General features: G+C 40.0%; 1 protein-coding gene across 3 annotated transcripts in view; it reads left to right on the top strand.

Annotated features, from left to right (window-relative positions):
* MBNL2 (muscleblind like splicing regulator 2) overlaps positions 1-13,801 on the top strand; it is a 194,493-nt gene that overhangs the window by 153,951 nt on the left and 26,741 nt on the right. Inside the window, exons 7-9 of one of the 3 annotated variants that reach the window (XM_023740312.1) lie at positions 2,721-2,774; positions 3,401-3,554; positions 12,430-12,524. In XM_023740312.1, the coding sequence (XP_023596080.1) occupies positions 2,721-2,774; positions 3,401-3,554; positions 12,430-12,524 (303 nt within the window). The remainder of the gene's footprint in view (positions 1-2,720; positions 2,775-3,400; positions 3,555-12,429; positions 12,525-13,801) is intronic. The other 2 variants (XM_023740313.1, XM_004386014.2) reach the window with 2 other exon arrangements.

Raw genomic sequence — 13,801 nt, forward strand, 5'->3', positions numbered from 1 at the left:
GATTTGAACTGCCAACCTTTTGATTAGCAGCCAAGCTCTTAACCACTGCGCCACCAGGGCTCCTTTTTTTTTTTGGTTTCTTATACATGTACTTCACAAGGTAGGGCGTACAAGATGTGAGTCTATATGCCCTACCCTCCAAGAAGGAGTCCAGGTGACGCAAGTGGTTTGGGATCAGCTGCTAACCCAAAGTTTGGTGGTTCAAACCCACCTAGCGAAGCCCTAGAGAGCTGCTTCCATAATAAGTACAGACAACAAAACCCTAATAGACAAGAAAACCCTATGGTGCAGTTCTGCTCTGTAACATATGGCGTCGCCATGAGGGAACGGCCAACCTGACCGCCACTAACAACCGTAACAAACCTTCTGAGAGCTTAGTGCTTCCTTGAAGACAAGACAAGACAAGACGGAGTGGTAGATGGGATACGCTGTCACTGCCCTGCTCCGATCAGAGCTCTCCATTTCTTTACCTTCCTAGATTATTCTAATTTCTGTGGAAAGTAAGTTTCACAAAATTAAGAACAGAAAAAAGAGAACATTAACCTTCCAGGTGATTATCCTAAGGAGAAGTATTTAAAACTTCTTATTCTACTTGGAGATATCATTACATGATGATTGTTAATCAAAGTTCTGTTCATAAATAGCAGCATTTGGAGACATAATCACTGTTCCAACTAGCATGTTAGAAAAGACCAACCCAGGAGAGAAACAGCAGGTTTGCTCTCTAACGGTCTCTGCAGTGGAAACGTGAACGGAAGCATGGAGTCCAGAAAGTTGAGGCCAAGATGATTTTGGGTTGAACCATCCAGTCAATGTTCTCAGTGAACTCTATGAGGACAGGCTTACGTAGCAGTATTTCGTTAATAAAGATTAACTTAGGCTGAATAAAAACAAAACTCTGCTTTATTTAGCAAAGTAAAAGAGAGAGACAAAAGATTGTAAACAAAAATGGTTATCTAGGTTACATGCTGGCAAGCTTACATTGGAGAAAAGAGTGTCCCGTACACAGAAGATTTCTTAGTGTGGGACCAGTTGGTTTTTTAAAATGTTCACAGTTCATTTCAGAATATCAATTTCATATTTGATGGCCTGTATCAAAACTGCCTTCTATAGTATTTTCTTCTCTGTTAATCATTCTAAATCTCTTTTCTACCTATGGCCCTTTCCATTTTATTTCTAGACTCTCTTTTCTCACCTCCACAGATCTTTACCTTGTTCCCTGTTATTTCCGTACTTTTGATCCACAGTCACCAAAGAGCAATGAACGTCCCTTTATTTGCCGAGGAAAATGTCATTGTTTCTCATTGTAAGGACTTAGTCCTATCCTATTTTATTTCAGATGCCATGGTTCAACCTCAGAAGTTTAGGATATACACATTTGTGTTTATTAGATGAACCTTAGGGATTTACCTATTGTGCTAAACATAAACAAGGGTCTTTTTGTTTTTTGTTTTTTTATTTATTTTTAATTTGCATTAGAGCTGTTCCTTTGGCTATCTTTATTTTCACAGAATTCCATCCTACAATTTTTAGATTTTTTTTTTTTTTTTACAAAAATTATCAAGGAATAGGAAAAATTTTCATTGTGGTCTAAATCAAGCAATATTTGTTATTATTTCAACTGTTTAAATGTAGTCTCTGCCAGAAGTATGGTTATAAGTTAAATCTATGATTAAACCTCTGATCTTTCAAGCAGTTCTTTGCCATTTTCAGCTGGTTTCTATTTTTAGCTGTTGTCCTTGTTCTAGCCAAGAATTCTGTATTCTCAGTAACTGGGTTGGTCACTAATCGTAGCTAAAAGTTCAAACAGAAATGTTAAATATAAATTATTTTGATCCTCAAAGACACTGAATACCTTTTTAAAGAGTGTTTTCTTAGTGTAATACGGTAAGTTGTTTGCCATAAATTATAATTTCAAATGTAGTAGAGAACATAGAATGGATGATAAGTTAGTTACTAGAGGAAGTCTAATGGAATAAAAATGGGAAATTCTAGAAAATTATTATTCAAATTGAAAACTCATTAAGATTAGCGTCTTGTTCCACATTGGAAGAATCCACACTAGCAGAGTGAAGAGAAAAATTGAGACAATTATCCACGTGATTCAGACAAAAAATAAAGATCCAAACCCAAACAGTTCTGCTGAAATAATCTTGTGTTTGAATATTTTTTTGCCTGAATTTTTTTGTCTCAGTTTGCCACTTCATTCTGTTAGGCAAGATCTGAACTAAAAACTATTTTGACAGAATTTTTCAACCTGGGCTGTATACTGAATACATTGGTTACTTTATATTTGAAAACTAACTTATCAGAAGTTCTTCAATCCTATGGCCCTTAAAAGTTGTGCATTTTTTTTCTGAAGCAATATAAAAAATGCTTATGGTGTGTATGCAAGCTGCTGTTTTAATTAACTTTCCTGAATTTCAAACATCTATATTTTACTCTCTTATATGCTTTTAACTAAGGTATGGTAGATGCATTTTTGCTTCAATACTAATTTAAGGTGTAATATTCATTTCTTTAGAGAACATTTTTGTTGTTGTGCATGCCTAGTGTTTTGTACGTTGTATATTGCATTCAGAATATTTTTTTCCTTCTCACCTATCCACAATGCAATGCCGTTCCCATGATGCACCTCTGCTTGCTGTTTACCTGTATGTTAATTCGCTTGAATCCCATTGGCCCACTGCCATCATGTGCTCGCTGCCTGTTATTAAAAGACTCAGTCGACTGCCAAAGCAATGAAGCGACCTCTCGAAGCAACTGTAGACCTGGTACTTTGACCTTTCACCTTTCGCTTTGCATGTAGCTTTTCAGAGAACCATCTGAGATTTGTATGACTTGTAAAATATTGGTTGCCAACAATCATTATTATTAATTTATGGAAAAAGTTCAATAAGGTGTTTAGCCATCTCATTTCATATGTAATACGTGAAATAAATGAATCCTAACAAAGTTTAATACCTTTTCCAAAAGAGTGAAGCAAATTTAAATTACTTGGCTCAGAAAATGCTCATTATAATTCTAATTAACCTGTAGATTCAAGAAATTACCGTTTAGTTAAAGCAAAGAATAGGTATTAATAATAACACAACTGCTTCTTTTCCCCCCTTAGAGTAGTTTAACTCATTTTAAAAGCTGAAGCCATTTTGTGCTGCTTGATAGTTTTTCTCTTCCTGAGTTGAGATGCTACCGTTTTGGGGTTACAGAAATCATGCTTTCGCTCTCAATAACAAGTTGTCACTCATTTGACATTGCCGCTGTTTAAATTAAGGCGCATGGCAGAGGCATCTTCCTAGCTGTCATTTTTAAAAAGAATGTTGCCATTGATTATCTCTGTGGACACTGAACGTGTGTTTACTTTAAGTTCTACATGTCGTGTCAAATTCTTCATTTCTAGGCCTTCCCTCCTGGTGCTCTTCACCCCTTACCAAAGAGACAAGCACTTGAGAAAAGCAACGGTACCAGCGCCGTCTTTAATCCCAGCGTCCTTCACTACCAGCAGGCTCTGACGGGCGCCCAGCTGCCGCAACACGCCGCGTTTATCCCGACAGGTACGCGCCCCCACTCTCCAGCCCTGTGTTCATGTGCCCTTCCGGTCATGTGCTTTCTTCTCATCTCTTTAAGCTGTCTGGTGGCACCTAGTTTGCTCTTGAAGGTCCAGTACAGTCCAAAACGCATCGTTGTCCTAGCTATCTAGACGTATCGACATTGCTTTGAATGATAGCTGAAGACTTAGGAATCTAAAGCCAAATATTTCATGAAGTGAAGACAGATTTAACCCCTGAGAAACATGTCGCAGTCAGGGCTTTTGGGTTCTGTATTTACACAAGCCGTGTGAAATTGTTTATGTAAATCAGACCTTTAATGTGTGACAGTTGAAATTTGTCATTAACACCTAATGACCTAAAAATAGCAATGACGGTAAATACTAACCTTTTCCTCTTTTCTATTCAGAACACTAAAAACACTAGGCTGTTGAAATTAAAGCCATCCTGTACTCAGATTTTTAGATCCATTCTGTCTCTGTCTCCATTCTTCACTTTCGCCAAGTTCTCAAATATCTAGGGTTCTTATCCTCGATTTCTGAGTCAATGCCTGATAATATTAGGTGCTGAGGTGCACTAACTATCATTTCACTCAGAGATCAGTTCTGTTGAGCATAGAAGCTTGGCGTTTAAAGGGCTCTTAGTGATCTGCTCATCCAATTGATTGTTTTACAGATGAGAAAACTGAGGCCCCCTAAATGTGAAGTGACTTCCCAAGGTGGCGCAACTCTTGAGAGCAAGACCTAGAACCTGTCTCCCCTATGACCTGCCCAGTTCCCAGAACAGTACACTACCTGGCCTCCGTAGATGGAGTCCGTAGATTTCTCCTCCGAGAGCGTGGCATCCAAAGTCAGATAAAAGTGAAGGAACAGGAGGACAATGCGTGTCATCCCTTCCCCATTTTTTACCCACCTCCCTGACCACAGACACACGTACGCCATACACAAACACACACAGTCACCACAAGTTGACTGTGGTTTTGACCTTTTAGTCTGTGTTATAACCAGGAAGTGACGTAGTCCTTAGGGAAGACCATCACTGAGTTCTTAGTTACCAAGTCAAAGTTCTTCATCTCACGAGAGGGAGTCGAAGGTAAACAGAGATGAATAACAATTTTATGGAAAAGGGCTTGTTGATCCTAATCCCTATGGTTGGAATTTTCGGGTTTATTATCCATCTCCTTAAATACTGTAGCACACCAGGAGTGAACATCAGAGGGAGCTGAATAAATATTTCTGTGATTGTCTTTGCATAAAATCTACACTTGGAAATGAATGATTAACCTGCTAATAACAATATTTGTTTAACAACAATATTTGTTATAGTAAAATATAAATTATGTCAGTCGAAATGGTCTTTAGTGTTGAGTTGCCTTGTTTTAGTTCTGTACTTATCTTAAAATAAACAATCTCATAGACCAGTAAAGTGAGATTTCTAACTCAGTACTTATTGGGGCTTCGCTCTGACCCTATTAAAACCTTAATTAGTGACATTCCAGTGCAGTATAGCCCAGCAGTATTTGTCCTTGTAATCCACTTGAAATAAGATACTTATAATTACTACAAGGTAGGCTTACCTTGATGTCCTGTGGGATTTCTACAAATGTCTCATTGTAGATGTCTTGGTCTGTAGATATTTTAAGACAAAAAATAGGGGAACGAGTACTGAGGGGAAAGACGTAAGAGGACAAGTCTGTTTCTGAAGAATGGGTAAGAATGCCGCTACCATCTCCCGAGAATGCTTATGAACCCCTGGAGCCAGTTTGCACAACAGACTCCAAGGTCCTCTAGCTCATATGTAACGCTCCAGTCCAATACTGACTGATTTGTTAAATCGCTGAAAGAATCCGCATTTCAGAATACTTCACCTGGAAACCACTTAAATATTTCCAAAGCAAGGATGACTGTCATCCCTTATGCAATGACCTAAATTTTGTTGCTGATACGTATTCTGTTAAGGACTGCTATGCTCTGCGGGCTGCTGTGGCTGTGTACTTCTGCCCCCTGCTGGATTCTTTAAGAAATGATCTGGTGTGTCCGGCAACACTCAATTCTGTACATTTGGGGAGACAAAAAGTGGGTCCTAGCCCACTTATGTCTGTGAATTAGAAGTGTTTCCATCAGTAACATGACCTAAATACCATAGTGGACAAACAGGTGAATCTCGTGTTCTGACATGGTCTTTAAACTCTAAGAATTTTTCACAGGTATCTCTTATATAACGAAAGAGAAAATAATTGTATTAAAAGGAAATTAGCTGACTCTTTCCCCGACTCAATTCCATGACAGAAATTGCAGTGTTCATTTTAGGTCAGGTGTTCATTTCAGGCTTTCTTCCTCATAAGGTACATGTTCAACCCAATTTCAAAATAATGATTAATAATCACTCTTTTTTATCATTGTTTTAAACCTCTGCAAATTAAGTGATAGGTTCAAAAATATTTTTCGTAATATGGAGATGGTCAGCCCATTATTTTTACACTGACAAATTTTGATTTTTCTGTGAATACTTTCCATTAACAATTATCATAATATGAAACAAGCTATGTTCTCCTGGAGGTTCTCGTTTATCGTATGGTCATTCATAATGAAGTTTTGACATGCTGCTAAAATTCCCCCATTGACACAATGTGAATTTGGAGCCAAATTTAGAAATTTGGCCTCCAGCCTGTCAAATATGCAAAATAGGAGATTCTTCTCAAAAACCATGCTAATTATCACCCTAGCTGATGCCCCAGCATATTTGCAGTGGGTGGGATTTTTCTTTCTTTCTTTTTTTTTTTTTTTCTCTTTTTGATAGGGATTATTTTAACCTAGTAGTTATAATTCTTCTCTGCCATGCTAGGCAAGTGGCAAAAACCACACACACTTAGAAGAATAGCAGCGTAATAATTCTTGGCATTTCTCTGACAGGTTTATTCTGAGTTACTCTAAGTGTTCTTATAGACATTATCTCTTTATTCTCCAAGATACTGCAGTTCTGTCAGTGGCAGGCATCATTATTTGCATTTTTCAGATGGAAAAACTGAGGCTGTGTCTACAATGGCAAAGTAGAATATATGATTCATGAAATTATACCGATAATTTTGACTCACAGATACCGAATTTGAAATATTTGTGCAACTGAGGCAGAAAACATTTGGGAAGCCTTTGTCAGTTAAATTAGCGCCTTAGTTAAATGCTTCAGCCAGTCAGAACAAGGCAGCCCACTCAGTCTCTCCTTGGTTTATATCATTCTGTTGGAATTAAGGAACCAATAGAACAGGAAAAAAAAATGCCAGCCCAAATACTGCCCAAAGTGACGTAAGGTTATCACACAAGGTGGTGTGATGTTTATCCATGTTTAGTGGAAACCGTGTCTCTGTAACCACAGCAAAATGAGTATTAACATACTTATTCCATTACACTTAGCAAGTATTTCTTAAGCACGTAGTACGTGCTGAGTTTCAGAACCCGTAACGGGACTACAGAGGAGTTCAGGACTAGGTGAAAAATAAATCTAATGCAATGTGCTAAGGGATGCTTTCGGGATATGAACGAAGCTGTATGAGAGTGAAGGAGGGAGAGGCTACAGTATGCTCAGGGGGTAACTGAAAGATTAGGAAGATTTTGCCAGTGAGGGAAGAGCATCCCAGGCAGGGGTAGCAGCATGGGATGGGAAGGGTGCATTTAAAGAATAAGAAGTCGTCCATGGTGGCTACAGTGAAGAGTACTTAAAGGAGCTTGTGAGGAGAAGGGGGGCAGAGTAGGATGAAAAGGCAGAGACATGACCTGAAAAGATACCCAGGGAGATGCTGACTAAGACAGATACACACATGACAAAAGCTATGCCATGACATTCACATGCGTGACACAGGAAGGCTCCCCAACAAAGCCCCTCCACATGGGAATGGAAGGGAATGAGAGTAGATTTTTATGGGATAACCTTGAATCCACCATGGTTGACTTTAAAATAAAATCATTCACACACTGGGTACTTGAATCATTTTTAGGAACAAATTGCTCCCAACACACCTCTGACTAATGATTAAGAACATTCATTCAGCACATTGACCACCTACTATGTGCCCAATCGACTAGATAGACATGATCTCTGCCCTCATAGACCATACACTGGAAGAGAAGAGATGGATGTTAAAATAAATATCCAAATTAATATATAATAAATAATTTTATCCAAAACCCAAACCAAAGCCATTGCCATCAAGTCAGTTCTGATTCATGGTAATCGTACAGGACAGAGTAGAACTGCCCCATAGGGTTTCCAAGGAGTGGTTAGGATATTCAAACTGCCATCCTCTTGGTTAGCAGCCAATCTTTTAACTACCAGAGCTCCAAACAGTTTCGTAAAAACTAAACGCATCTATTCCGACTCATATCATAGGGTTTCCAAGGAGCAGCTGGTGGATTGAAACTGTTGACCTTTTGGTTAACAGCCGAGCTCTTGACAGTTTTATAGGTGCTATAAATATTAAAAACCAAAGATTTCATGAGATATTGAAAATATGAAACTGATTTAGGTGGCCCAGTGAGGTAGGTAAAAGAACAGTTATAAAACAATTTTCTAAAGAAGTGGCATATACCTTGAGATCTGGAAGATGAAAAGAGTGGGGCAAAGGTTATGCTAGGCAGAGGGGATAGCATATATAAACCCCAAAAGCAGAACAAGAGTGTGATGTGTTCAGTTCAAAGTAATGGAAGACGAATCTGCTTGGACCCTAGTGCCAGGAGAGGGAAGTAGGACGAGCTGAAGAGGTAGTCAGAGGCTGGGTCATGAAGGGCCTTCATCCTAAAAGCAATGAGAAGCCACTGAGTCATTTCCAGCAGAATGACAGGTTCTGCATGTGGAGAGGTTTGCTCTGCCAGCAGAATGGATGATAGACCAAGGGGGACAGGAGTGGAAGCAGGAAGACCAGTTAGGAAGTCATTGCAGACCCAAGGCTAGAGATGATGGTGACCGGGACTTGGGAAGTGGCAGTAGAGATGGACAAATAGATAAATGCAAGACAGGTTTTAGAAGCAGAATCACTTGGGCTTGTTGGAGAGTTGGACATGGTGAATTTCACATGGTAAGAGGGTGTCGGGGATAACTTTCAGCTTAGGCTAGAGCTACTAGATGGATAGCGATGTCTGTCTAGTATTTACTGAGGTGGAGAAACAGATTTCTGTGGGAAAGATGAAAGTTTAGACCCGTTAAACGTGAGACATCCAAGTAGAGAGCCAGGTGAGCAGTTAGAGAAAAGGATCTCAAGGCCAGAGGAGAGATCTGGGCAGGATACATAAATCCGGAAGCCATGAACTTATACATAGTATTTAAATACATGGGTTGAGTAAATAGTCCAGGAAACAGTGGAGGAGATGAAAAAGATCAAGAGTCCCGAAAAACTCCAGCATACTGAGTCCAGGGAACGATGAGCATCTAGCAAAGAAGACAGAAAGAAATTACCAGAAAGAAAAAAATATATATGTGTATGTATATATGTGTGTATACACATATATATACGTATATATATGACGAGACTTCATCTCACATACTTTGGACATATTATCAGAAGGGACCAGTCCCTGGAGAAGGACGTCCTGCTTGTGGAGGATCAGCAAAAAAGAGGAAGACCCTCAAGGAGATGGATAGATACAGCGGCTACAACAACAGGCTGAAGCACAGCCACGATCGCGAGGATGGCGCGGGACTGGGGAGTGTTTCGTTCTGTTGTCCATGGGGTGGCTATGAGTCAGAATCGACTCGACAGCACCTAATGATAACAACCACGTAAATGTGTAAGAAAAAGAAAAGCGTGTCAGCAGAGAGCCCAAGTGAAGAGAATGGTTTATTATGGAAGGGAGTGGGCCACCTCTAAATGCTACAGAGCTTCAGGAACAGTTAGGGGAAGATTGAAGCATCCCTGCTGCCTTGAGCAATCGAGCCGTCTTAGGTGATGTTAGCAATTTCAGTGCAGCAGTGAGAGGAAAAGCCAGACTGGAGAGGATGAAGAGTGAATGATAGTAAGAAAGTGAAAAGCTATGTATGGATAACTTCCCAGGTGTTAGAGAGACAGGGCTGGAGAAAGGGTGTCATGAAAGGGATTTTGAGTGAGCGTGGGGGGGTGGGGTGTGTGTGTGAGCGTGTGTGTGTGTGTGTGTGTGCTCGCACATGCGCGTGTACACATTTCTGTGTTTTAGGTTGGATGTATTAGCACACGTTTGCTTAAGTGAAGAATCTGGTAGTAGCCCAGTTAAATAGCCTTTTCTTCCTCAATAGTTAATAATGTTAGTGATCAAAATGTAGAGCAGGCAAGAAATCTCCCTCCAGTACGAGCAGCTCAGCAGAGAGAGAGTGAAGACGAACACATCTCAGATTCTTCATCTAGTCCCTCAGAAAGCAGATCTAAAATCCTAAGTGGGTAGGCCTACGCTCATACAAAATTAATTCTCTGGCACCTAGATGACACCCGATTTTCAGTTATCTAAATCTTTACATTACCTTCATTTTCATCCTAAGGACTTGAACTAGAAGCAGCTAATTCTTCAAAGCTTTAAAACAGTTCTTTTTCAGTCCTCCACAACAGACGTTAATATTCACGGTTAGATTTTTCTGATTCGAATGTGTTAATAAGATCACCCTCAGGTAAAGCAGCTATTCCCAAGGAAGAGCTGAAACCCCTCGCCCTTTACCTCCCACCTACCCACTTAGACACCACCTTGAGATTTCCTAGTTTTGCCAAAGGCCTCCCTCAGGGATCACCTTGTAGCAGCCATGGCAAGCATCCCTAGCCCTGGTCCCAGCGCAGCCCCAGTTGTGCCATAGTCTGCCTGTAGAGTGTTTAGACTTTAGCGCTAGTCACCATTCTTTCGTTGTAATGAATCTAGGAGCCGAAAATAGATCACGTATGTATCTGGATCATTTGTCATACGAACCCCAGTCTTCCTATGTTATTGGACCTTCAATCAGTAATCTAAAATTGATTTAGAGAATATGGAATCTTAATGACTGGCTTTTTTTTGGGGGGGGGTTTCTTCATGTTGTCGTTGACATGAAACATGTCACAGTCAAACAGACAAACTGATAATGCAATAAGGTCAGTGTAATCTAGTGAATACAAAGCCTGACCTGGATTTGGGAAGAGAAGTCTATTTCTGGCCTTCCCCTTGACTCACACTATGCACGACCTTGGAGGAGTTACTATGCCTCAGATTTTTCATCTGTAAAATACCCACTTCCCACCTTGGAGCACTAACTTGATAACGTCTGTAAAATACTCTGAGGTCTTCGAGGAAGGATGCTACAGCATGATTAACTGTCATTCTTATTAGAATCACGTCAATGTATATGGAACGAAAGTGTGAAAAGTAGTGTAAGGAGTGAGCTTTGAATAATATTTGGCTTAAAATCAGTCAGATATATTTGTGTCAGGATTGCAAATGTGAATGATCCTAAAAGACTGTGTTGACTAACCCTACTTATTTCTGGTTGTGCTTCAATCTCACTTTGAATGTTAACTCTAAACGCTAACCTGTTTCTTTCCCTTTATTCACTTTTCCACCTCCCATTGCATGCCACACAGGGTCAGTTTTGTGCATGACACCCGCTACCAGTATTGGTAGGTTTCAACCTTTTTTTATTTGTCTTTTATATTATGTACATTATCTTCACTTGCTTGAAATTTATTTCAGAGACGGTAGACATGCTTTAGGAAATGGTAGATCTGAAGGCTTATTTGGCTTTAGAGTTAACCCATAGAGGTTTTCTGTTAAAATGTACTTGTATATTTAAGAAAAAGACGATTTTACGGTGACCTCCTGGGCTAGAAGAATCACTCCAAAGACATAGGACCACAAGTACTAGTCTGCTTTTTTTAATGATCTGTATTTTGTTTCTCTTTATGTTTCCTATGGTTTAGCGTAAGGAAAAAAAAAAGCTACTTTATCAGAGAGGCAGGCTGATTTCATCAGTGTTTTAAAGTTTCATGGTGGTGTGCCTTTATCTCCTCTTTGCTGTGTGTTAAGGGTTATCAGAGTTTCCCAGAAGTATTTGTTTTAAAAAATTATAAACAGATGTATTTTTGGAAACCAAATGTCTGCACCTCCTTGCTTTATTATTACTATTTTAGTGTTACGTGTTGATTTGTTTGTGATGACTGTTACTACTAAACATTCCACTGGATGTTACATTTTAATGGTCTGTAGTTACCCGTTCACATTCCAGTGCCCTGGTACAAGTTTCCAGCCTGTCTTTAGGACGCGTGGATTAGTTCCATTTAGAGTCAAGAAAAACAGACATTGGCAAAGTTTGTCTGGCTATCTCACAGTAAGTGTGGTAAAACTTACATCAAGAGCCTGATTTTTGGTCCAAAGTAAACCAGAATCCCCAGCAATTCCAGTTCAAATAAGCAGCCCCAAATTGGAAAAAAAAAAAAAAAAAATCTATTTAACCGCAGTTAATTTCAAAGAATGTCTTATCCCAAATTCGGCCCACACGTGGAGCCTTTGATATTTTAGAATTGCGATTAAAAATGATTATCAAATACTCTTACTTCATTGGACATTACACAGCCATTATTTTATACGTTATATGCTCTCCATTTGGAATGATCTATTATTAGGAATATTATGTTTATAAATACATCAACCAAAGTAATCTGCTTTGGCCTTTCTGGGAATCACTGATTATGTTTTAAAACTTCCTTTAATTGTACTTGTAATAAGCTATTTTCCCTTTTTTATTTCTCTCCCATGCTTCCTTGCTTTGCATTGTGATTGCATGCCATCTGCTGGTTTAACCCATGATGGCTTGCTGCTCTGATATTCACCATGCCAAATACCACTTCTATTACCATAATGCTACACCCTCCTGTTCATTGCTCCCATGGTTCCCCTCCTGAAAGTACCCATGATGCACAGCGCTACGTCCGCCACTGTCTCTGCAGCAACAGCTCCTGCAACAAGTGTCCCCTTCGCAGCAGCAGCCACAGCCAATCAGGTTTGCTCCTTTTAAAGCTTTCTTTCACAGATCCCAAACTCTAAATGAGTGCTGATATTTTTTTAAAAAAAAAATTCTCAGTGAGAATTTTTTTTCACGTTTATCCATCAAATTTTATTTTTTTAATTAGTTTCTAGCAAGCATTTACGGCCAGGTAGCACTTATTTAGAGTTAACATTTACTGCAAATAATGATGTAGCTATGTTTTGTGTTGCACTGTTTGTTTTCGTACCTAATATTGTGTAATTAACCTGACAGGCTTGAATCCCTTTCGAGCACAGCGTTACTGATCCAGTGGTTTGTGAATTGCTACAGAAAAATTGCAAAAGCCCTCCCACGGGTGCTTCAAAACCAGCTATGTGTTGATTCAGTTCATTCAGACCCTAACATCTCTTGTGGAGGAAAATATTCTCCTCTTAGAAAAGTCTTCCCTTTCTCTTTAGCGTCAAATTTGAGGTCCGAGTAATTCTCGTTAACAGTTCACTGCGGTCGTATGTGCTCCAAAACACACTTTACAGTCCGTGCAACGCTGGCAAAAGAGCCAGACCATACAGGAAGGAGGGTGATGTGCCCCTGAGTTCACAAAGACTGGATTCAACCGATTAGGGACTGTGAACTCTGTTCTTTCAATGCATGTGCCAGTAAGACCAGGGACCGACTGTTTCCTACTGAGGGCTTACTGGCTTTCCTCTCTGGTCGCAGGCTGCCTGTATTCCTAACCCCAGGCAACCGACATGCAAACACGTGCTCCTGGCCACAGGGAGAACAGTGAGGGCCGAGCAAGCGTCGCTCCCGCCTTACCTGAGCAAAAGACCTTACTGTGCATGCTCTCCCTTCCTAGAAGATTTTGGTTTTGTTTTCTTTTGTTTTGTTAATAAAATCAACTTTGCTGGTAAGAGGTGAAAAGAGTAGAGGCTAGAAGGAAGGTCCAAGTTAATGGGGAAAATCAAGGGCCAAGGGCATAAACGGCAGAACCCGAATTGCGAACCCTTCTTTCCACGTTTGAGCAAGTAAGCAATTCCAGTGCTATAGGTTTCAGCACTTAAAAAGACAGGTGTGAGTGTACTTGAATGCAGGATTAAAGTCAAACCGCTGTGACAGCTCCTGCTGGCCCTCCGCACTGGGACAAAGCGGGAACCAGCCGAGCCAGGAGGGAAGGAGGAGAGGCCAGTGAGAAGCTCCGAGCAAATAGAAGCTCCGGTACTGATGATGGTTCAGCTCTTCCCTCCCTGCCTCAGAAACGCCCAGCAGTCAGTCCACTAAGGAGAACCACCTCA

This window comes from Trichechus manatus, unplaced genomic scaffold (assembly GCF_000243295.1).
Source record: "Trichechus manatus latirostris isolate Lorelei unplaced genomic scaffold, TriManLat1.0 scaffold00153, whole genome shotgun sequence".
NCBI classification, from domain to species: Eukaryota; Metazoa; Chordata; class Mammalia; order Sirenia; family Trichechidae; genus Trichechus; species Trichechus manatus.